The 25,138-nt window shown below is 39.8% G+C and overlaps 2 protein-coding genes across 3 annotated transcripts; both read right to left on the reverse strand.

Moving 5' to 3' along the window:
* Positions 1–1,704: 1,704 nt before the first annotated feature.
* OTOR (otoraplin) lies at positions 1,705–5,732 on the reverse strand. The gene is made up of 4 exons (XM_007960670.3): positions 5,362–5,732; positions 4,873–5,012; positions 3,864–3,971; positions 1,705–2,783 (listed from the first exon to the last, which is right to left on the reverse strand). The coding sequence occupies exons 1-4, from the start codon at positions 5,474–5,476 to the stop codon at positions 2,760–2,762; spliced, it is 387 nt and encodes a 128-aa protein (XP_007958861.1). The 5' UTR covers positions 5,477–5,732; the 3' UTR covers positions 1,705–2,759.
* A 7,391-nt stretch (positions 5,733–13,123) lies between these two features.
* Positions 13,124–24,927, reverse strand: SNRPB2 (small nuclear ribonucleoprotein polypeptide B2). Of its 2 annotated transcripts, none has more exons than XM_007960644.3 (7): positions 24,821–24,927; positions 23,110–23,211; positions 22,542–22,714; positions 16,613–16,753; positions 15,465–15,515; positions 13,927–14,015; positions 13,124–13,493 (listed from the first exon to the last, which is right to left on the reverse strand). In XM_007960644.3, exons 2-7 carry the CDS (start codon positions 23,171–23,173, stop codon positions 13,334–13,336), a joined length of 678 nt encoding a protein of 225 aa, XP_007958835.1. In that variant the 5' UTR covers positions 23,174–23,211; positions 24,821–24,927; the 3' UTR covers positions 13,124–13,333. The 2 variants fall into 2 exon arrangements, with proteins under 2 accessions (XP_007958835.1, XP_007958839.1); XM_007960648.3 differs by having other exon boundaries at positions 24,678–24,876.
* Between the last annotated feature and the right edge of the window lie 211 nt (positions 24,928–25,138).

Below are 25,138 nucleotides of genomic sequence, written 5' to 3' on the forward strand. Positions count from 1 at the left end.
TAATTCCTTGCAAGGGCTCTGCTCTAGGCAAAGTCTACCACTTGCCCTAAGCTGACTCATGAAACCTACCTGCCTTCCCTCCCCACATCCACTGCCCTGCATTGGTTCTTTATTCTTCCGTAGGTAGGAGTCTTACTTCTCGTACTCTGTGAGGTCAGAGATGGAGGATTAAACATCTTCTTTTTCTCTCACAAGGAGGCAGTACAAGCTGCATAGTAAAACTTAAAGCCCTTCCTAAATGAAATTAACTATCTTCAGACTAAAAGACAAACAGTAGCAGCGCCCTTGTTCTGTTTAATCTTGGCTAAAACAGAATGCGTCTGGGTAGCCGGGGACTCTCTAGAATGGAGCTGGGTCACAGGTACTCAAGCTGCCAGGCCTAACTACCTGGTACATGATTAATAAACTAGAGCAAAGACTTGGGCTGCCTAAAATATATATGTATTTAATATAGATATGTAGAGAGATATATAGATATACATCGTTTAGCTTGGGTATCAAGGAAGCCTACAAGTTAGGGTTCCCTCAAGGATCGTTAGACTAAAATTCTTATGTTAACAGTTGACAACCTTTTAGAGGTGCTAAGATGCCCTTTCTCTTAGTGGGAAGGGGAGAGAAACAATTCATCAACTGGAAAGGGGTCCCAAAAGGCCTCATTGCCCACAAACTCTCACCCTGGTACCATTCTGCCTCCTTTTCTCTGGGTAGACATCAGTGGAGAATCAAGACAGTGCTGTGGTAGGGTTGGGAAAGTACTGATAAGAATGTTCAATCCTGTTGTTTAACTTGGAGAGAGTTGCTCTATCTCCTATGTACTCTAGCCTTTTGTTTATTTATTTTTCTGTAAGATGAGTAGAGGGAACTAAAATCAGTGTTTCTCAATCTTTAATGTGCACAGGAATCCCCTGAGTTATTGTTAAAAATGCATATTTTGACACAGAAGGCATGCAGTGGGCAGAGATTCTGCCTCCTAACCAGCTCCCAGGTGAGGCCCAGCTGCTGCTGCTGCTGGTCCACGGTTGGCCATTTGCATTTTTAGAGGACAGATGTGTGTTTAAAGTCCTGCAAGTGCTTGCTTTCATTTAATGCAGATAGGCCCCAGGAGATATAAATCAGTCAATGGCCTTCCAACTCCTGGAAGAGCTCAGTTTTCATGGGTTGGAGCTGACTGGGTTAAGCAGGGAGTTCTGCCTTGGAAGCCCCATGCATGGGGAGTGAAGCTGCATAGCTAAGGCCCGGTAGGAGCAATGGGGTGCTGGGCATCTCAGGGGTTCTTGGTGTTTCCAGAATGGAAAGGCCAAGAAGCGAGAGGCAAATAGAAGCAGAAATAGGATAAATACCTCTTACTCTAAAATTGTATCGAGAGCCCTAGATGCTACTTGAAACCTCTTTGGAATAAAGTAAAATAGAAATAAATAAACATTGGTATTTTGTTTTATTGTGTTTTGTATTTTGGTACCACTTTATTTGACTGACCTACATAAGAATTTGGTAAAAAGATATTCACCCAAAATCACAGTTGACAGAGCTAAAAGATGACCCTGGGCCAAGTCTGTGGCTAACCCTAAACGCCCTCTTCTGCTCTCTTCTTCATGCTTAGGGGATGTCCAGATCACAGAGAACTGAAAAACAAGCTTCATTCCCAAGTCCCCCACACTTTTATTCTCTAAGGTGAAAAATGTTTAAGAAAAAACTCAGAAATTTTGACATTAAGTAGAGTACAGGCATTTTAATTATATGCAAACAAAGAAAAAAATCATGACTACATCAAAAGAATTATATTAATAACACAAAATCAAAGCATATTTCCAGTTAAATATAGAAAAACTTGTGGGCCCATCAGGACCACAAAACCTGCATCCTCCTCAGATTTCTTGATATATCACACTTGACTAGAGGAATTTGCACAGGAAGAGGAAATTCAAAGTTGGAATAGAAGTAGAGAAAATAACCTACAGACTTTTTTTTTTTTGCTGGGTCTTTTGATGACTTGAAGCTTGAATAATATCCAGCAAGGATACATATTAAGGGAAAACTATTCCATTAAAAATATTTCGATAAACTACCTTCCCCTGTTAAATATACACATACTTCTTTAAAATTGGGGGAGAAGTAAATTGATCATTTAGAAGGCAAGTTATTAAACTGAAATGACTTTTGAGATTTTTCTAAATGACAAATTAGAGACATCATCCAAACATCTATGGGTCCAAAAACTCTTCTTCCCCCCAAACAGCTTTACCTCCAAAAGGCATCAAATATTAAAGGTAACAAAAATACTAGAATACTCCTTGATAAAACAGCCCCTTTATTAATAATCCAATTGGCCAGAAAGACAAATGAGTAGAAAACGTCATGTCTAAAGGGAACATGACCCACCTATTTTATATATGGGAAATCAAAGAGCTGGGGAAGAATCACTACTTAGAAATAACTACACATACATGATCTTTTATATGCATCCCCCTGTAAGAGGAGATTCTCTAGGTTGAAAAAAATATTTTTCTGGTCTCAATTTACCCATTTGAGCTCAACATTTCCCCACTCTAGCTCGTGGGAAGACCAGGCCAGCAGGAAACAAGTTTTGAGTTGAAAATCCTCTTTTATCTGCCACCTCCAACCCCTAAGCCCTCGCTCTTCTGTAAGGTAACAGATCCTTAAAATGTCAGTCAGAAATTACAGACATGCATTTTTTGGTCACTTTTGCTCTTTTCTTTATTTTTGGTGTTTTCTTTCTATTTGCAGTTTTAACCAGTGTATTACTCGCAGAAGAAGTCAATATCCTGGAAAAAAACAAAAACAAAAAAGATTGAACTGAATAGGCTAGGCTAAAAAACGGATGTAGACTCTGTATTTAAAATCATATCCAATCAGAGAAATTTGAATTTCAATTAAGTAAAGGTTGACTCCCAAAAAATATGAAATAATTACCACTTTAAGTCAAAAACTACTTACAATGAAGGTCCTCAAATGAACCTTTAATTTATGGTTATCTGACAGATTTCAGCTTAACGCTAAGAAGTGATGACAACTGAGTCCCATTTGTGTAGGATGGGCAGTGTTTGAAGCACAGCAATTAGCTCCAGGAGAATCACTTCAAAACAAGCATCTTGCAAAGTAGCTCAGAAAGCATATTTTATTTCTGTCCTGAGTTTAGAGGACCCCAGGGCATTAGGAAGAGTATAATTTTATTTCATACATAAATAGAATCTATTTACCACAAAAATAAGACATTCAAAGATTGTTTTAGAATAATTTGATTTGATCAAAAACATGTGATAATTTTTTTCTCAGCCTATCTTTAGTGAAAACCGTCAGTAAGAGTCAGTTAGTACTGACTTTAGTTTGTTTCTTTGTTACATAGACTGCTTTGCAAGATAACGTGCATCTAAAACAAAAGAGGTACTGTATTGTATACTTGAAATTTGCTAAAAGGGTAGATCTTAATGTTTTCACACACACACACACAAAGGTAACTATGTGAAGTGATGTATCTGTTAACTAGCTTGATTGTGATGATCATTTCACAAGGTATATCAAAACATAATGTATGCATTAAATGTATGCAATTTTTATCTGTCAGTTAAAACCCAATGAAGCTGAAAAAATAAAGAAAAAAGATGAGACAAAAAAATAGTAAACAGAAATAAAACAAAAGGGGGTGGTATACAGAAAGTTCACTCATCTTTCAACGTTGACAATAGTTGTAAATAGTCCCCCAAACCTCACTATCTCAGAAAAGTCGCCATTGAAAGTTGAGGGCTTTGTTCTATACATCTTGTAGGTTGCATGATGCATTTTTGACACCAGCCTACGTTGCCCCAAGATCTGAGTCCTTGTCTAGTCACTTTTGAGATGCTTACCGTGGTGGGAACTTCCTTGGTAGCTTCCTGGTACACACGCTGCTCCTTGACCAAGTTGCTGGGGAAATAACCCACGACTCCCATCTCGTCCTGGCCATCGCCATAAACCTAAGTGCCCAGAAGAATAGCAATCAGGAAAAAGCTGACGCTGAGTGTCTTCTGAGAAACCCGCAGGCATCCTCTTTGCTGATGGTGAAAATCATAGCTGCCAATACCTCCCTTTCACTCTGGGGTCCAGGGGGCTCTGCGGAAAATCCGAAGTTTACTTGGAGCACTAAGTTAACCCGCAGGAGTTGTGCATCTACTCTTTAGTGGCCCAGCCTTATTTCACTACTTTAGCATGACTTTATTTTATGCAGTCTTGTGAGTTGCCTGAAATCTTTTTTGAACCCATAAATATATAAAGACAGTACATGTTTTAAAGTACTGTAGACACTTATTTTAAATGATGCAAATTTCTCAGTTTTCAACAATTCAAATGAACAGACTTAAAAGGATTTAAATGTAATCCTTCATCAATTTAGAACTCACCTTTAGGGTTGCAGATGAGGACAGAAAATCAACCCTGCTTCATCCCTCCCCAGAGATCACCCCTGTATATTTTAACTGAAAAACGCTGATTCTTTGGAATTAATGAGGGTGCAACGTTTCCCGAAAGAATATTGATACTTAGACTCACTGCCAACACGCATGCCTTCTACTTGGCAAATCTCAGACGTTTTCGGATAAGATTCAAATTCTTTGGGATGTTCAAGCCCCCATGTATTTGACTCTTTTTTTGCCAAAATATCACATTAACCTACATTTGGTTTTGTTATGAAATTGATCTTTCTTTCTTTAAAGTGCAATAATAGCAACTATACCTGAATGTTTGCATTTCCATCTACAATCGCTACATGGTTCTTAACAACTAGTATTAAGCATTAAAATAGATTGAACGTAGGTAATCAAGGAAAAGTTAAGAGCAATATGTGTCAACAGGTGTTCATTTTAAATTATCTCATCTTACACTGCCAGCCCAAAATTCTCCAGCTTCGTTTTCTTTTACCAGCTTTGAGTACACATAGATCTGCTGTCCTTTTTTAACATTAATGAATCTACAGTCCGGGGCATTATAATCTTCTTGAGCTCTAGCCAGAGAAATAGTATCTGGAAGAAAAAATAAATAAATGATTACATTTTAGACTCCTGAATTTTATAACAGTAAAAGGCAGTGTATATTAGAAAAACTAGGAAATCAGAGTGACTGATAATTTCCAGTTTACAGCTGGTGTCTATCCAAGAAAAAGAAGACAGCCAAGATATTAAAGCTGCAACAAAACTCAGCCAAGTGAATTCTCCATAGTAAGACACCAAAATGCAGACCAGAAGAAACAAAGTTGATAATATACACATTGGAGAAGACTCACTTCAAAGTACAATTCAATTTTATGCTATTAGTGGATATATTTTCCATTATGTAATAGAAAGATAATGAAAAGCATAAAAAAATCCTTACAGACACACTCATCATCTGCACAGAGCTTCTTGGAAGCTAGACGGTCCATAAATATTCCATGCACAGCACATACAGCCACAAGACCCGGGAGGAAAAGTAACAATATTCTTGCCATCTTCCTTTTTTCTGTTTTAACTTGAGCTCTTACTGGAAGCGGGGACTGACTCCAGTGGTTCCTCCTGCCTTTTATGTGAAAGCCAGACCTCTGGGTAAATACTCGGGCCAATTAGAAGGGCCTACCATCCCTCTGTTTTCATAACGAGCTACCCGGTTTCAGGAGCTATTTAGCATCTGATTTTCCAAACAGAGTCAAACTCTGTGTCTTTCTACACACAGATAATATCCAAAATGGTCCACTATTGTTAATGCTGCTTTAGCAGTGGTTTATTGTATCAATCAGCAGGGCTTTGCTGAGAGGAGTATGAGAATTTCAAACCATTTTTAGTTTTAACTCACTCCTAATTCTCTTTCAGCTTATGAGCAAAAACATACCAGCTGTAGGATCTGTTGACAATGTGAGATCTATAGCACAAATAATTTTGATTTAAACAAATTCAGTTAATAAATCTGGATTTACATAACAGATAAATTAAGGATTCTTATGTTTATAAATCTTTCATGGTAGGATTCTTAGAAGGCATGCCTGTCCCAGGCCAAAGATGAATTCTATCATACTAGTTGATGCCACATTCAGACCCTACCAGTGGGGAAAGAGATAGGTGGGTTGGGAAAAATGGGCTAATCTTTCCCCTACCTGTTCTCTCTAAGACTTTCGCAATTCAGTCTCAAATGCTCAAGGGTGACAAGTCAAAGAGAAGAGAGTGAAGTTACAAGTTTATGTTACTCTGAACTTCCTACTTCTGAGCATGTTTCCTATGGCAAGAGGAGCACTCCTAGAGGCACCAAAGTGGACCAGTACCTAGCTCCATCTATTCAGCAAATACTTACTGAACACTTACTGTGCCAGGTATTGCTCTGGGCACTCAAGGTATAGCAGTACATTTTTTAAAAGATTTTGGCCCCAAGGGTTGCTTTCTATTAGAAGAGAGAGACAGTAAGTTACTCCTTTTTATAGGGTGTTTGAGGCTGGCATCTCTCCCATAATGTGGCCCTTCCCCTGTTGTTATCCATTGCTTCTACAATAGAGATCCCTGTCAGGATGCCCTCTCCACCTTGGTTGATGATATGACTTCAGAGCAGTGGCTTCTCCCCCAACCCCAAACTCATAACTTCATAAAATGAGGGACAAGAACTTAACTTACTACATAACTTGGTGCAAAACAATTTTCCAAGGGATAAATTGGTAAAGCAAAATATAATAAAAACTTTTTTTTGTCTTGGGTATATGTGTGTGTATGTAATAGAGTTTTATTGCTTTGTTTGAGTGTGTCTGTGTGTGTATGTAGAAGAGTTTTGGTGTGGGTATGGGTGTGGGTATGTGTGCCTGTGTGTGTATGTGTGTGTGACTTTCAGGGGAGGATCTTTTATATAGCTGGCCCTGATTGGAAGGTTTGCTTTATTCAATACCTTCATTATAGACAAGGAAACAGGCACAGCAAATGCCAGAGTGGTCTTTTTGGTTTTTGTTGCCTTTTTTTTTTTTTTTTTTTTTTTTTTTTTTGAGATAGAGTCTTGCTCTGTCTCCCAGGCTGGAGTGCACTGGCATGATCTCAGCTCACTGCACCCTCCGCCTCCAGGGGTCAAGCAATTCTCCTGCCTCAGCCTCCTGAATAGCTGGGATGGCAGGTGTGCACCATCATGCCCAGCTAATTTTTGTATTCTTAGTAGAGGCTGGGTTTCACCATGCTGGTCAGCCTGGTCTCAAACTCCTGACCTCAAGTGATCCGCCCTCCTCAGCCTCCCAAAATGCTGGGATTATAGGCATGAGCCACAGCGCCTGTCCTAGAGTGGTCTTTTTGAACCATCCTATCTAAAGGTTACCAGAGGGATCATGGTTCGGTGCTGTTTCAGTTCACCACTGTCAACTTAGAATTGACAGATTAGAATAAATCATTTATTTCCTGTTTCACATCAAGGAAAGATTGAATTCGAAATTATTTTTGAAAGCAGAATGCCTCTGCGATTTTTCTGCTATAGTCAAGCTAAAGGTCTAAATTTCTGGGAAAACTAAAGCATTGATTAAATCTTCTTAATCCTGATTGTGCAGCTGTTTTATGGACTGTTCCAGTCTCAAACCAGCCCTCAGCATAGGACAGTTAAAAGACAATTGTCATTTAAGAGGCACTTGAAGAAATGGGGACTGCAAAAACTCCCCATTGGGGAGCATATAGAGACCCTCCAAAGCAAAATAAAAGGATTAAAAACAAAAAGCAAAATGTGACATTCAAACTATCACGACTTAGAAAATCAGGCTAATGCTAATGTGAAGCCATTATTGGATATTTGAAGGTGAAGAAATAAAGCAATTATTTAACCAAGGCTTCTGAGTGCAGCCTGCGAAAGCTTGTGATGTTCTGGCATTCTAAAGTGGCAGAGACAGGACAGAAATTAGAGGCTTCTTGGTAAAATTGCATGCAAATAGGAATTTGAACTTGCAATAATTCAGCAAGTAGCTGTGTCTGGCAGTTATGCCGAAGACACTGGGGCCAATGGGGGTTCAGTAAGGGTTCTGGCTGCAGTTTGCATACTTGTTCTTCTAGATTTTCAGATGTATTCTCCAAACATTTAATCCCTAAATGACATTTTTCCCCTTCAGTTCCTAAATTAGATTCTCTGTCTGGAGTTCTTAAATGGAGGCCATGGTTCCTTTAGGATCTAAGCATGGACTCGGTGAAGTGCAGGCAACCTCCTCGTCATGGCCTACAAGCTCCTGTAGGATCAGGCGCCTCTACCTCTGGGATTTTGAAAGGAATAAAAATTAGAAACTTAATAAAAATTAGAAACTTAAGTTAGGCCATTTTGAAACCTAGAAAAACCACCCACTCAGACCCACCCAACACCAGATGGCCCCTTAATAAACACCCAATATCCCCGGAACGCAAACAGAAAAATAATTCCAGGAAAAACCCCTCATACGAGCCCACCCCAACCAATCAGAGAACTAGCCTACCCCAACCAATCAGAAAAGACACACCCTGCTCGCACCATAGCTGGCTCCAATCATTTTGAACCTTAAGCCTTGTTTGAATCTCAGGCCTCAAGCTTTGTTTGAATTTCGCGCCTTGTTTGAACCGGTGGTGTTTGCCTATATAAACTACCTGTAACAAGCAATCGGGGTCCTTTGCCACCTTTGTGCAGAGGACCCTAGCGCGCTAGTAATAAATCTCTCTGCTGTGACTCCCGTGTTGAGTGGTCTCTCGAGACGACCCCCTATCCCAGGAAGGAATCTAAACCTAGGTTCCAACAATTTCACCTCTTGCTCTCTCCTCTACTCGCTCTGTTCCTCCCATACCAGTTCTCTCTGTCTTTTGAAAACACTAAACACATTTCTGCTTCAGGCACTCTGAACTTACTGCCTAGGATGCTTTTCCCCAGATACTAGCATTCAGGTCCCTGGCCAAGATGCCTCCATAGACACAACAATTTAAAAGAGCCACTTCAAACCTTCCTCCACCCAATCCCTGTATCACGTGGCTGCAGTACACTGTCCTAAGGCATGTATCATAGCTGACATGCCTGCTTTATTTACTTGGTGGTGGTTTGTCTTCCAACACGATAATGAAAGCTCCACAAGGCAGGGATCTTTGCTATCTTGTTCCTCACTCTGTCATTAGCACCCAGAAAAGATACTTGGTGTGCATTAAATAGGTATTCACTGAATGAATGCACAATTGCTCTAAAATTGTATGCATAGGGGTGTGTGTGTGTGTATGTATGTATGTATTTTTCCCCTGGGCAAAGTCCCTGGCTTTAAAAAGAGATTGATAACACCTCTAAGAGTCATTTAATAAATCATCAGGGTAGAAATTCTGGAGTCTTGCAACTTGCCACCAAAACATGGTCCCCAGAGCAGTAACTCTGACATCACTTTATAGAAATGAAGTTTCTCAGACTTCACCCCCGAGACACAATCTTAAATCTACATTTTAACGAGATACTCAAGTCACTTGTATGCACATTAACATTTGAGAAGTACTGTTCCCAGGCAAGTAAAATACTGTAATTTTAGCTCACATTCTTCATAAGGTCTTGGCTGGATATATTTTCAAGGGAAAACAAATGCCTGTTAAATACTCAAACAGAAGACACTATAAGGCTTAAAGTTTAAAATGGAGTTTTGAATCTCCTGCAACTGAGGTAGGAGACCAGCAGAACTTGTTTTCTGGTCACAACCCTGCTGACCAGAACAGGATCTGGTCCAGGCAGTATAAAGTGAAGAAACCAGCAGGGACAAGGAGATGTCAAGGGAAGCAATCCTCAGCTGTCTTCATCGTTCATTAGCATAACCCACTCCCATAGTGCCATGACAGTTACAAATGCCATGGCAACAACCTGGAAGTTACTGTCACTTTCCATGGCAATGACCCAGAAGTTACCACCCCTTTCCTAGAAAGTTCTAAATAATCTGCCCCTCAATCTGTATTGAGCCTCCCCTTAATTTGCATGTAACTAAAAGTGAGTTTAACTGGGTGTAAATGCAGTTGCCAAGAGCCAATACTTTGCCAACTCTGGGCACATTGTGTATGAATTAGCCCTGCTCTGCAAGAGGCAGTACTATTTACCCAAAGACTGTTGTTTAACACCACCAGCTCACCCTTGAATTCTTCCCTGGGTGAAGCCAAGAACCCTCCTGGGCTAAGCCCCAAGCTTGAGGCCTGCCTGCCCTGCATCACAACCATTTCCAGATCTAACATTATCCTCTATTTATCAATATACTGCTTTTGAAAAACACCATTTGAGCCAATGATCTATTATACCCTACTTCATGAAAGTAGAAACCTGCTTTGTAAGTTCTTAACCTTGGGTGACAATGGAATCACCCTGGGGGGTTGGGTTATAAAAATATTGATGACTAGGCTTCATCCCTGGAGACTAATTGATCTGGGGTGTAGATTGAGAAAAGGTATTTGAAAATGGCTACCAGATGATTCTAATATGCAGCCAAAGTTAAGAACCACCATATTAAATAATAACATCTACTCCCTTTAATCATTCCTCAAAACTCACATTCCCAAAGATGGGTGAGATAGGGAAGGTCAAAAGATCTTAGTTTGATCAAATCTTCTTTAAAGCATTGCTAACTCCTTTTTCCTTTCCCTTGCTCCCTATTGAGGGATTACTTCATAGAGTTTGATTGCACAGGAAAGATTTGGGAAAATAAGTGAATAGAATATATTGAAGTTAATGGGACTGGTGGAGAAGTGAGTTACACACAGGGGAAGGGGGAAAGCCAGGATGAACTCAACACTGTTAAGACTGCAGAGACATTCTTATACATTCATAGTTTTTAACATAACTGTGTAGATATATCCAAAGGTAGACAGACTATATAAAATTCACATGATGAAAGATGAGAAGCTGAGGAATCAGCAGGAGGCTAAAGAAACATGACAACTACATGCAACACAATCCTGGATTGGATTATTGAGCCATTATTGGAATACAAACAAAACTTGGATTGGATGATAACATGGGATTATTTCCTGTTTTGTTTGAGACAGGGTTTCACTCTGTTGCCCAGACTGGAGTATAGTGGCATGATCACACATAATTGTAACCTCAACCTCCTGGACTCAAGCAATCCTCCTGCCTCAGCCTCCCCAGTAGTTGGGACTTTAGGAACACACAACCACATCGAGCTTATTTTACTTTTTGTAGAGACAAGGTCTCACTGTTGCCCCAGCTGGTCTTACATGACCCTCGCACCTCAGCCTCCCAAACTGCTGTGATTACAGGCATGAGCCATCGCGCCCAGCCACAGTTCCTGGTTTTGATGGTCATATTGTGGTTATGTGGGAGGGTGGTCTTGTACTTAAGACACACATTGAATAATGGGGAATCAGGTCAACATAATCACAACCTCAAATAGCCCAGAAGCTTAGAAACATTGATGATTAATTTGAAGTGTTTACGAGAGTTCTGTGTACTATTTCTGCAACTTTTATATAAATCAGAAATTGTATCAAACTAACTTATCACTCTTCTGCTTGAAATCTAGCAGAACATATGCCCAGACTTGTATGTAAATGTTCATAGCCACTTTCTTAATAGCCTCAAATTGGAGAACCCAAATGCCCATTCATTGGTGGAACTGCTGGTATAGGCCACAATAGATACATTTCCAAAGCATTCCAGACAGGGCAAAACTGTTGGGACAGAAAGCAGATCAGTAGTTGACTAGCGCCAGGAGTAGGGGGAAATAGACTGACTGCAAAGGGGTACAAGGGAACTTTTGGGGGCGATGGAATGCTCTGTACTTACGATTATGACATGACTATATACAATAGCCCAAACTCATCAAAGGGAACACTAACATAGGTGAACTTTATTGTATGTAAATTCTAAACCACATTAAAAAATTCTCTAAAATTGTTCCCCATTTCACTCGGATTATAAGCAAATCCTTAAGACCTACACGACCCCTCTTACTATTCACCCCCCTCATTCTCACCCCAGGTGAGCCACCCTGACCTTTCTGCTCCAATACAGCCACTCAAAGCATGGCCAGGCCTGGGCACGGGATCAGTCTGTGAATTATATTCAGTTCTTAGAAAAGTACAGTATCCGAGAGTAAGCAGTTAGAAAATTTATCCGCAATTGACATCACTGTAATATACAAGAGCATGGCCCATTTTCTAGTAATTCACTATTAATATATTTTACAAAAGTACAGGAGCTTGACAACTGGGTTAAAAAAGTTATTCAGGAGAGTCAGACTAAATGTGGCAAAGTTATAGGAAAAATTTTTTCCCCTCTTTATGTATGCATAAGAGTGATGTGATAATCTGTCTACATAAGTCTAAAAATGGTCTTTCCATAAGTAGACAATAAAAATTCCAAGTGATAAAAGTTTTGTTCAAGGAATAGTAAAACACGAACACCAAAAAAAAAGTACAGTTTTCTTGTTGTTGTTACTATCAAAATATACTATACTTGTAAAAACAAATTGTCCACTTCTGGAGATACCCATGGTTTATTCAGCAGAGGACTGAATCGATAGGCTTAAATATAAATCAAAAGCTAAAGAAAATGGGCTTTGGAAATATTTGAACATTGGTGTCTAAGAATTACGAAGAAGTAGCAAGCTTAGCACTGGCAACTCTTTATTAATCAGCCTATTTGTCTTAAGGGGAAAAAAAAAGACTATAGATAGTAACATTTTTACCCTGGAGGTCTTTCACTAAAGAGGTTGGGCATTAACTTCAAAACAGTCCTGCCTCACGAAGGAAAGAGCATTAAATGCAGTTTGAAGACAGTATTCCCTTTCCGTTTTCTCAGTAAACAGTAAGCACAGCCTTTATTTAATACTGAATGAAGAAAACCTGTGGAATCCCTACTACCAGCAAAATATATTCATTTCTTAAAAGGATACAAAGATCAAATTTAGATCCCGCCTGGATCTCATTTTCTTCTAATACCCAGAACAATCATTGTTACCATTAATACAACAGTCACCTACTAACTTCTGTGATCTAATTCTACTTAACTTTTATTAAAATGGTTCAATGATGTTGTATCATTAGCTCCATCAAAATAACACTAGAAAAGCATCCTATTACACAATTTTGTAAACCTTAAGTGTGTTCTAGACCAGAACAGTCATTTGATGATAGGGCAATGAGTCAATAAAGAAAGCATTATATACACAGAATACAAAGTTTATTGTACAAAATTAAGGTCTTCGTATTTCATAGTTCACCAAGGCTAAAGAAACACTGGATAATTTAAGTCCTTCACAAAAATTTCACTTTTACTCCCCCTAATCTCTAACTATTAAAATGACCCAGCCAAATGTTATCAAAACAAACACTATAAATAACACCAAGTCCTTTAAAGACGACTGTCCCAAATGTTATTTCTTGGCATAGGTGATCTTCATAGCATGGGATGGTGTGATCTTAAATCCCTGTAAAGCATCCCTGGCAGCTCCAGCCTGCCCATCATTTTCAAATTCAACAAAAGCAATGTCATGCCTCCCTGGTACCAGACGCACTTCCTTGAAGCCAGGGAACCTATAAAGAAGGAAAACAATTCATGTATACAGCAAGTACATAAATCTTGGCTTTGTGTTAAAATTTGTTAAGCAACTTCCTATTACTAGTCCAAGAAAAATAACCATACCCTAACCAAGAATACTGAGTAGATGGAAGAGCCTAAAATATAATTAACACCATGGAGGAACTGCAAGAATAAATTAATTCTATTTTATATTATATCAAAGCTTTGTTATTATATCAATCAGAGTTAAGAATTCAAACATTAGAGGAAATTTAGCTCTTTATTTGCTAAATTGGCAAATTGGCTCCAATTGATGATTCATCCCAGACCAAATCAATGAACCTGTAAGGAATTACTGCTGTGTGATCAATGGATTCAACCCATGGAAGTGCTACTTGTCCTGTGAGGAAGCTCTCAGAAAACAGACTTATTTATGAAAAAACTTACTGATTAAACAGCATGGATAACATCATCTCATTAGTCTCTTCTGGTAAGTTATTAAGGAATAAAATATAGTTTGGAGGGTAATCAGGGACCTATTAAAAAGTAAAAAGGCAAAGTTAGCTTGTAAGTTTAAACAGCATCGTAAGCTAGGCACGTGAAATCTTACTATATCAAACAATAAAGCTGAAAAACAATGACACTGGAGAAATAAATCAAAACCTTACAGTAACTAAGCAAGGCAGACATTCAAGTCAAGACATTAAAGGTTTGGAAAATTACAAATCTCTTAAGTGTTTAACAGTATATGAAACAATTATATTTTACATATCTGGAAGTGAGTCGTGATTGGAGAATTTTGTCACCTGGATAACATAATCAAAGATCTTAACAAAATTACAGATGGCCAGCAATGTCACCCCTCCATAGCTGGTCACCAAACTCAGTATCAGATACTTGATTCCTCTTTACTATTACTACTTCCCAGCATATTAAACCCAAAAAAAGAAAAAAAAACCCACAAAAACGGAACTAGAACGATTACCACTGAGAACCACTGCCTAGGGACTTTTAATGTACTTATTTTTGGCAAGTAAATGAGATATGCACAGCATCTAGTTACATACAAACAAGCAGTACCAAACACTTAGTTTATTAGATATTACTCATTTGATATCCCATCCAGAGGTTATGAGGCACCAGAGAAAGGGTCTTGTATATAAGAAAAGAGCTCTGTCTTCAGGCTGCTTTCATTAAAGAGAAAAGAGCAAGTGTAAAAAACAATTAGTGAACAACTCAAGGCTTAGAGGATTAAGTGCTGGCATTTGTGAACTAGACTATAAATGCTGAGGAGATGAAAAATCCAAGTAACTTAAAACAAGAGGAGAAAAACCTCAGTGGTACAGAGAATTCTATGGATTTAAGGATCTTGCCAGACTCCAGCATCTGAAAACAAAAGTATGAAACCATCAGCACATTACTGAGGCTTTCTCTTTGAGGTACATCGTGGGGAGATTTAATACGGAGTTTCCAAAACATTTGTACAAGGAGGTTTAAAAAAAAAAAAAAAAAAAAAAGGCTGAAATTTTTGTGTTCAGGAAGTGCAAAGGTAACTATAAAACTATATGCCCAAAGAGTGTGTGAGTCTCCAGAAAACACTAGCGTTTCAACCAACTGGAATGGAAGAGAGCCCCTGACCCTTCCAGTTAACCCTCACCCATGCAACTGTGGAAAGCTTTAGGTACTGCAGGGAAAACAAAAATGTTTGTTCCCAGCCCTCACAGAGTTTAAAGTCTATCATTTTGATTCTGTCACTGATTCATTACGGAAAACAAGAAATAAAGTCAAGTGTTGTTTTCTCCCTCTAAAAAGGAAATAAAATGTTCTTCAGGAGTGAGTTTTTACATTACAGTGGAGACAATTTAACGCACTATGTCTTGTAGATGAAATCATTTTGTTTTTGGAGACATGCAAATTGTTGTATACTACTGTTGTAATTTTTACAATCTTATTTTAAGGTAAGCACGACATGGGAAAAAAATTACCTGAGGATTTGGTGTTGTATTTCCTTGGGTATTAGCTGCATTTGGAGTTCCCTAAGCAAAAGAAATAGGGAGAGTTTAAATATCCAATCCCTCCAAAAAGGCAGCAGGTATTTATATTTATAAATACTGCATTAAAAATAACATTAATTCCAACAGACATCCTTCTTATTCCATCTAATTTTACTTTAAGAATTTATATCTCAACATTGACTCAAACATTCATGTTCTTAATTTGTCAGTTATTTTTGTTAAGGCTAGCCCTAAACTTTAAATAGTATATTATAAAATTTAACCTCTTAGCTTTAAAATTATAAAGAAATATATAACAGAAAACCAAGGTCTAGTCTTACTTTTAAAAACAGCTGGACATAAGTCATTTAGTAAAACTGACTTTTAATCACTTTCAATCCAGAAGTAATTACTTTTTGGTAAATTTCACTTTTTTTTTTTTTGAGATGGAGTCTTGCTCTTGTCGCCCAAGCTGGAGTGGAACGGCGTAATCTCGCCTCACCGCCACCTCTGCCTCCTGGGTTCAAGCGATTCTCCTGCTTTAGCCTCCTGAGTAGCTGGGATTACAGGCATCCACCACCACAGTCGGCTAATTTTTTGTATTTTTAGTACAGACGGGGTTTCACCATGTTGGCCAGGCTGGTCTCGAACTCCTGACCTCAGGTGATCCACCCACCTCAGCTTCCCAAAGTGCTGGGATTATAGGCACGAGCCACCATGGCGCCCAGCAGTTAATTTCACTTTTATCTGGTATTTCAAATTATATTTTGTATTACTGAATTGTTCAAAGACACTTTGAGTGAAGTTCTCATGATTAAAGATAATAACTACAGTATTATTTATAGGCAGCAAAACTTGAGAAATAAACCAAAAGGTATTAACATATTTTAGAGAATGATGGAATTAAATGTCATGCAAATTTAAAATTGCTTAATATAAATCTGCATATGTTAAGGTTTATATTTTGTTTCTTAATACTCAATTTTAGAAGTCAACCATTCTAGCTTCTTAAAACCACCTTTTAAACACACATTTACGCACATATACAGACAAGCCTAAGATCATTCCTCACCTGTAAGACAAGCATCTATCAAGTTTTTAACACCAAGACAAACAGGAACTTTTTTGGTCTATCTTACCTGACCAGGCTTTTTGTTTGTGGTTGTTGCAGTCTGTTCCACAGCTTTGGCTTTTTTCTTTTCTTTCTTCTTTTCTTTGTCAGCAAAAGTTCCACGCATTTTAGATATTATATCCGAATCTGTTTTTGCATACTGTATTCGCTGTTTTAATTATTTGAAAACAGGTTACTTCTCACGCTGAAGGATGTTTACACTAGTCATTAATATTTCAAATTTCATTACGCAAATACACTACAAGCTAATTTTAAACACATCCTTAAGGAAATCTGTCAAAATATACTGAGTGCCAAATGGAAATAAACTGTGGGATATAATTCATAATTTAGACAAAGCAAGATTCAAGTGTGTTTATTAGATTAAAAAACCCATACATTTTCGTGTGAGAAACATAGGACTTTGAAATATCTGTGCCACGGCTTCTATCCATTTAATCGAAGAACACAGAAAAGTGCATTGAAGTGTTAAAGGGACAAATGAGTGGGCTCCACCAGCGGGCTTTGGAATCCAGAACTGTTCAAATCTCCTCGGTGCCTGGGAATCCGGCTCAAGACCAGCTACTCTAATCCAGAGGTTTTCAACAAACAACATATAAAACAAACAAAAGCAAAACTGCTCAGCTTGACACAGAACTGGGCTCCAGAGCCCAGTGGAGGCCAAATGCCCTTTTCTCTCCAAACCTACCCGCACCCCACAGTCACAGAGGGAGCACCTGGGGATGCGATTTGAGGGAGCTTGGGAAAAAGAAAGAAAATCACTGTTCTAGACTAATGCTGTTTTACAGATAGAATAGGCCCACAGAACACTAGGGCTAGTGTGGCAGAGCCCCCACAGAACAACTTTTCTGGCAGAAAATCAGATGGAAAATTTCTTTTAAACCATTTTTAATAAGTTTATTTGAATCTTTTTTTCATTTTTCAGAATTCTAAACATCATAAATTTGGGGCCTTAAATATAACTTTTTTGCATGGTAAATTTTTGGATGTACTGCTCTGAGTTGTAACACTTGTATAGATTAATGTATCTACCACCACAAACAGGACACAGGGCAGTTCTATCACCTAAAAATCCCCTCATGCTTCCCCTTTGTTACCCCATCCCTCCTCTTCCAAACACTCATCTGTTCTCTGTCCCTGCTGCCCTTTCCAGAACGTCACACAGATAGGATCATACCTCACGTAACCCAGAGGCTGCCTTCCTTCACTTGGCATAATGCCTTTGAGATTCATCTATGCCGCTGCATTTAACAGCAAGTAGTATTTCATCGTATTGATGTACCAATTTGTTTTACATCATCCAATGAAGGATATTTGGTTTACAGTTTTTGGCGATTATGAATAAAGCTGCTATAAGCACGTATGTTTAAAAAAACAGATGCACAAAGAACAAAAACAACAACAAAAAATGCATTGGAGAGTTGCCTTCCCCTTACCAGTGACTCTCAACAGAAGCAACGACGTGTCAATCAGTTGTGGGATGTGTCATATGGAATGTTACTTCCAACAGTTAAAGGACAGAAGACTGGGAATGACTTTCCTTTGAATCTATCACCTTTACATGAAGTGACTTTAACAGCGGCAACAACTTACCAAATTTTAAAATGTTTTAAAAGAAAACAAAAGAATGGAATCACAGATAGGGTGACTGGACCACTTGCATATTCCTTCCATGCTGGCACCAAGAGGCACCTGTTACAACAGGGAAAAGTTCGAAAACTTGTCCAGGATAGCATTTCATCAATTATAGTTTGCATTCCAAATGCCTGGAAAGCAGGTAAAAGCTCTGATGTAGTAGGTCTGGGCGAACCTGGGATTCTGCACTTTTAACAAGCACAAAGGTGGTAATGTTATTGGCTTGGGGACCACACTTTGAGTAGCCCTGGCCTAAAGCATTATCACATAACTACACTCAGCGCCAATGAACTGTCTGAGTATTTCTGCCATGGGTTAAACTGTTATCTAGATATGACTATCTGTAATCTCCAACCTCCATTTCAAGCAAACTCTTCCTCCCTGGAGCTGAAAGAATTACTGCCTCTCTGATCAAAATGCAATAATCCTACAAATTACTGCTCTGTAGTAATCCGTACAAATTACTTTGTATAAAATAGGTATGCAAAATTTTATTGCCTTTTATTGTATAACAAGAATTTGATCTTGATCTGAAGAGAACAAGAAACAATTTAAAGTAGTGTGGATTGGCCGGGCGCGGTGGCTCAAGCCTGTAATCCCAGCACTTTGGGAGGCGGAGACGGGTGGATCACGAGGTCAGGAGATCGAGACCATCCTGGCTAACACGGTGAAACCCCGTCTCTACTAAATATTACAAAAAAACTAGCCGGGCGAGGTGGCGGGTGCCTGTAGTCCCAGCTACTTGGGAGGCTGAGGCAGGAGAATGGCGTGAACCCGGGAGGCGGAGCTTGCAGTGAGCCGAGATCTGGCCACTGCACTCCAGCCTGGGCGACAGAGCAAGACTCCGTCTCAAAAAAATAAAAAATAAAAAAAAATAAAGTAGTGTGGATTAACAAAGCAGAGAATTTGTCAAAACCAAGATCAATTCTTCCTCTTCTTTTACTTCAGCTAGAGATGACTACACTGGGGAAACAAGAGGGGAAGGAGGAAGCCTGAACCCACATCTGAGAATCCCAGGCGCTTTCTGGCTGGTCTGGGCTGCTGTACCACAGTGGCTCTAAGTGTGCTTATCCCTGCAGGCAACTCTGCTAGTCTTGCCATCATCATCTAACCAAAAGGAGACAGGTTGAAGGGTTAGACTAACTTCTGACTTCATCCTAAGGGTTCCCTCACAACTCCCTTGGATCTGCAACCTTGTGCCTGACCTGAATAGATCTTGGGTGACCTGATTTGTCTGTCCTTATGACCGAGTCACCTGTGAAAATATCTGATCTCAGCAATAGCTCTTAGCTGGTTCATTTAAACCAGTGGTTCTCAACCAGAGGTGATTTTGTCTGCCAGGGCACAACTGGCATTAGCTGGAGACATTACTCGTTGTTATGCTACTGGCACCCTGTGGGTAGAGGCCAGGGATGCTGTTAAACACCCTGTAATGAACAAGACAGCCCCTGCAACAAAGAATCATTCATTTCAAAACGTCCAAAGTGACAGGGTTGAGAAACCCTAGTCTAGACTAAATACCTGTTAGAGATAAAAGTCTAACCACAACTTAGAGAAGGGCAAGATTTACTTATGCCAAAGTTTTCACAACGAAGCCCTTAGGAAGACGGTTCTACTTTACTAAGGTACTTTTGGCATTAACTAAATGCCCTTGAATCAGAGATAGTAATTCTGTTCTGAGTTCCAAGTTACAGCAAATTTTGTTCATTTCTGATCTGGTATGTTGGAGTTAAAACAGAAGAGCAACTAAAACCACAATAAGACATAAACAAGACAGCCCAAAAAACTCTATTTCCCCTCTTCTAAGACGCTAGAGATTTGGCAGTATCTGTTACCTTTCTGTAGGAAAAGAATGGACCTCCCAAAATGCTTCAATACAATAATCAATCTAATACACTTTTCCCACTAATTTTAAAAAATAATTAGTTGGCAAGGTGAAGCTGGTGCCCAACACAGCAAACCATTTCCTTTCCTGTATCTGAGTAACAGACACATGCAAACTTGTCATCTCCACTTAGCAAAATAGCTCTAAATCCTCTATGGGAAGAAACTGTACTTTCAAGTTAAGGTAATTTTAGATGTAAGCTAAAACCCAGACCCCGTGCCGCTGCCAACTGAGATCTCAATTATGGTGTTTCTTCATACTACTACGCGAGACTGGCTGGTTTCAGGCAACACCAACTTACTAAAAATTAGATTACACAGATACTATCCCACAGTTTCCTGGGATAGGCCTTTCCACAAAAATGGTGTCTAGTCAGCTGGGAAGTGATGGGAAAAGATGAGCTGGATAGAGGATGAGAAGAACTTGCTCTAGTAACAGAAAAAAAGGTGCTCAGTCCTGAATTAAACACCGTGGTATAAAACAGCAGTCCTCAATCCTGACTAACATGGTGAAACCCCATCTCTACTAAAAATACAAAAAATTAGCCAGGCATGGTGGTGGGCGCCTGTAGTCCCAGCTACTTGGAAGGCTGAGGTAGGAGATTGGCGTGAACCCGAGACAGGGAGCTTGCAGTGAGCTGAGATCGCGCCACTGCACTCCAGCCTGGGCGGCAGAGCAAGACTGTCTCAAAAAATAATAATAATAATAAATAAATAAATAAACAAACCAACCAACCAAACAGGGGTCCTCAAACTACTGTCTGTAGCGAACACTGCCTGTTCTTATCTGTGACTGCTCTTCCTGCTATAAAAGCAGAGTTGAGTAGTAGTTGCAACACAGATTATCTGGCTTGCAAAGCGTCACATATTTACTATCTGGTCCTTTATGGAAAGTTTCCTGACCTGTAATACAGGAAAAAAAAAAAATCACAATACTAGCTGTTAGATTAGTTGTCAACTCCTGATGCTGCCGCTGGTTATATTAGTATACCCTAGATGAACAATTAAACTTTCTGTGCCTGGTTCTTCATCTGTAAAATGAAGGGATTAGATCAGTGGTCTGTACCACAGTCTGAAACAAACCCTGCCCATGGCCTGCATGGCCTACATGAACTTTTTTTGATAATGTTAAAGGGTTGTTAAAAAACATAAGCACGGCCGGGCGCGGTGGCTCAAGCCTGTAATCCCAGCACTTTGGGAGGCCGAGACGGGCGGATCACGAGGTCAGGAGATGGAGACCATCCTGGCTAACACGGTGAAACCCCGTCTCTACTAAAAATACAAAAAACTAGCTGGGCGAGGTGGCGGGCGCCTGTAGTCCCAGCTACTCTGGAGGCTGAGGCAGGAGAATGGCGTAAACCTGGGAGGCAGAGCTTGCAGTGAGCTGAGATCCGGCCACTGCAGTCCAGCCCGGGCTACAGAGCAAGACTCCGTCTCAAAAAAAAAAAAAAAAAAAAAAAGCACATAAAAGAATAGGTAACAGAAACCACATATGGCCTACAAAGCCTAAAGTATTAGGTACTTCTTTACAGGTTTTGCTGATGCCTGCATTAGACCAAAGAACCAATTTGTTTACACTTCAGAGGTGGTAAAACTGACCCATGCACAGAGCCAGTTAACAGCACAATCAGAATGAAGACCCAGCTCCTCTAAACTCTGGCCTTTGGTTTTTTGTCCAACACTCCTTCACATCACATTCTAATCACAGAAAAAAAGCAGTTTGGAATCCACACCCAAGGTACAGTATATTCCCTCAGACATACAGAACCCCTTGCTTCACACTCTGTGGTCACCCTTATCTGATCCTCTACATCTCTGATTTACATCAAGGGCCTCCTGAGTTTCCCACTTCCTTTCTGTCCCTCCCACAATGCGACCTTCATCCAGCAGCTAGATGTGAATCTCATTACGTCATTCCTGAGTTTAAAACTCTCCATGCATAACCATTTCATTTCCATTGTTATTCCTAAAACCTATGAGTTTAAACCTGTCATTTTTCTTTAGATCACTGTTGTGTAGCTTCTGACATATAGTATTTCACTATAGCATTTTCTAAAACTTCAGACTGAATTTCCCCTTTAGCTTCTGACTTTTGTAATGTTTTACAAGTTTACAAACAGGTTTCTTTTCAAGTCTTCCAGGTTATTATTAATTTCTAACTTTTTGAGATAAGACTATTGCTTAGACTGCCATTATTTTTTTAAATATTCTACATCTCAATGTATTTTGTTTTCAGCCATCTTAACCGTCATAAATTAAACTCTACTGCTATTGTTTTTCTATAAAAACACATAAACCCAAACACACGTAATTAAAAGCAGAAAGCAACAGCCACAGTTTCAAGTATATTTACAAATCCACTGTACCATCAATATCATTAATTTCTTGATTTAAGTGAAATAATGGAATTGGCTTACCATTGGTTTACCATAAAATGGAAATCCTTGTAACTGTCTCAAAGCATTGGTGGATGAGCCCAGTTCCTTAAATATGACAAAGGCCTGCCCCCTCATCTTCATGGTCTTTAAAGCCACAATGTCCACCACATGACCGAATTGAGAAAACAGGGCATACAGGGATCTCTTCAGTTCTGTCCAAATTAGAAAAGAAACAAGTCATTGGTAATAAGATAATGACAAAAGTCTTCATAAAATGATACTGCATTGAGTTGCCTCCCCACCATTCACTTATTTATAGTTATATATATTTAATGTTTATAAAAACATATACTATTCCCATTGGCTATATGTAATTTTAAAAGTCAGATGAAACCATTATATCTATGAGTAGAAACAGACTGTACACACTGTCAATTCCCACCTATTTTTGTTTTTTAAAAGCCTTCAAATCCCTATAGGAAATGAGATAAACCATTATTTCAGGCACTAAGACGACGAGGTGAGAGGTTTTGAGGCAATACAATTTTTAAGACAGTAGTAAATAAACACATTTTAGTAGTGAACAAGTATTTTAAAAAGCACTTACCTTCCTTTTTAATTTTGTCATTCATATTGTTGATATAAATTGTATGATTTGGTCTGATATCCATGTTTGTGTTAAATTCTTCAGAAGGAGACAGTAAAAAATCTGTTATAAAAAGGAAGGAGTAAATTATACTGAACTGTGGCATAAGGACACAACACAAGAATTATTAACCTTTCACTTCTCTTTCAATCGCGATCGTCAGAAAATGTCAGTTTGGCTGAAGCCTTTAGTGTATCTCCAGCACCTACTAGCCCTCCTTTTCATACAAAAGGAGAAAAGTTTCTCATGCTCAAAACTTGGAGCACCAATACCTAGCCAGATTTTAGTAACATCATTTAATTCAACACATTTATTTTCACACTTACTTTTCACTTATGACAAGTGATATTTTCTTTCCACCTCCTCCATAATTTTAAAATGCAGATTTGAAGAAAAATGACCAAGTAGTAAATGTACATCCAGTGAAAATCATAAGGTTAGACATTAATGGAGTTTGCCAACTACTTGGGTGCACTTACAAAGTCCTTCCATACCTATTACTTAATTTGTATACAGCATCACCAAGCTGTCTGGACTCCAAGGTTACCTCTAACCGACTTGAAAGAAGGGAGCTCAATGACAGCAGTGTGGCATGACCGTTAAACTCAGATTCTAGTACCAGCCAGATGTGAATTCAAATCCTATTTATGCTTCTTATTAGCTGTTTGCCTGAGGGAAGTTCCTTAATCTGTCAGGTCCTCATCAGTAAAATGAGAATGGTAACAGAACCTACCCAATCGAACTCAGAAGACTAAATGAGTTCTAGCACAGTTTTGCATCAGCGGTAAGCACTTAGAGTAGCTACTATTAACAGCTATTACCAGTTAAGGAACGTGCCTAAGGTCACACAGCTAATAAGCATCAGGCCTGGAAATTCAGCCCTTGCTTTTTCCTCTACACTCCTCTTCCTCGTCTACCACACTATTTCATTTTTTTACGTGGTTTTTACTTGCAAATTGTGAACTTGCTTGATTTCCTTGTGTGCCCCACATATTCCTTTATCTCACAAATATTTACAGAGCATCCACTGTACGTGAACAGCACTGGATGATTGACAAGGGAAGAGCCTACAAGCAGGGGCTGCACTTGTGCAGGTAACAGGTAAAACGTAACGCTTCTCCAAGCCTTGGGACCCCCGAAATCGAAATCTGGAGAAGCGGCAAGGGTCACAAAGGAGACGACGAAAGGGAAGTGACTGAGGCAGAGGTCAAACTGAAGGTAGGGGGACAAAGGGGAGGCTCTTGCGGGGTTTCCTGCGAGGTTTGATCGTGGGCTGGATTGTTACAGGGGCACCCTGAATTATCCACCACTACCAAAAGGAAACCGCTGGAAGACACCTGAAAGCGCAGTGAACTGTCAACGCCTCGCACAAGCAGACGGACATTATCCTTTACTTCCTAAGCGCAAGCCTCCCGCCTCTCCAGACACAAGCACCTTCGCCCGAGGCCCCCTAACGAAGTCCAAGGGAGCTGCCACGCGATGCCCGGCCCCTGAGTCAGTCTCCCATCTCTTCCTCGCCCCCGGCCTACCCCGGTACTCCGAGATCCAAATCCGGGCCAAACGCGTCCCCACCCCAGCTTCGCGCTTCGTCCGCTCTCAGCTGCAACAGGGGAGAAAAGGGCCGAGGAGCCAGGAAAACCGAAACAGCCAGGTAAAATGTGCCCGAACCCACCTAAGGCCTACGCCGTCTCCCGTAAGAACCAAAAGCAGGAAACGGAGCCAGGCACCGGAAGTAACGTTGCCACGCTCCTCAATCGAGCGCCCACAAGTCTACAAGCCGAGCGCAGAGCAGATCGATGCTTCCGGGTCTCTGGCGGCCGGGGCTGGTAATCTCTGCGCGTGCGTATGCCCTGCGAGCGGGAGAAGAGTCCGGAAATGGAAATGGAGAAAGGGACGGGGGTTGTGGGGACCATGCTGCGAGGGAATAGGGAAGAAGAGTGAATTATTTCCCTTACCACGACCTTGCGAAGCTTTACCTCGCGCAAGAGTG

This window comes from Chlorocebus sabaeus, chromosome 2, assembly GCF_047675955.1.
Source record: "Chlorocebus sabaeus isolate Y175 chromosome 2, mChlSab1.0.hap1, whole genome shotgun sequence".
Lineage (NCBI taxonomy): Eukaryota > Metazoa > Chordata > Mammalia > Primates > Cercopithecidae > Chlorocebus > Chlorocebus sabaeus.

What these genes read in the sequence shown, in the direction of transcription:
- OTOR (XM_007960670.3), bottom strand. Translation starts at nt 5,476, where the DNA reads ATGGCAAGAATATTGTTACTTTTCCTCCCGGGTCTTGTGGCTGTATGT. An exon ending in GAGAATTTTGGGCTGGCAGT is followed by an intron (nt 3,972 to 4,872) that starts GTAAGATGAGAT and finishes CTGGGCACTTAG; the next exon opens with GTTTATGGCGATGGCCAGGA. An exon ending in CCAAGGAAGTTCCCACCACG is followed by an intron (nt 2,784 to 3,863) that starts GTAAGCATCTCA and finishes GTTTTTTTCCAG; the next exon opens with GATATTGACTTCTTCTGCGA.
- SNRPB2 (XM_007960644.3), bottom strand. Translation starts at nt 23,173, where the DNA reads ATGGATATCAGACCAAATCATACAATTTATATCAACAATATGAATGAC. An exon ending in ATACAACACCAAATCCTCAG is followed by an intron (nt 14,016 to 15,464) that starts GTAATTTTTTTC and finishes ACTTTTTAATAG; the next exon opens with GTCCCTGATTACCCTCCAAA. An exon ending in TTATCCATGCTGTTTAATCA is followed by an intron (nt 13,494 to 13,926) that starts GTAAGTTTTTTC and finishes CCTTCTTTATAG; the next exon opens with GTTCCCTGGCTTCAAGGAAG.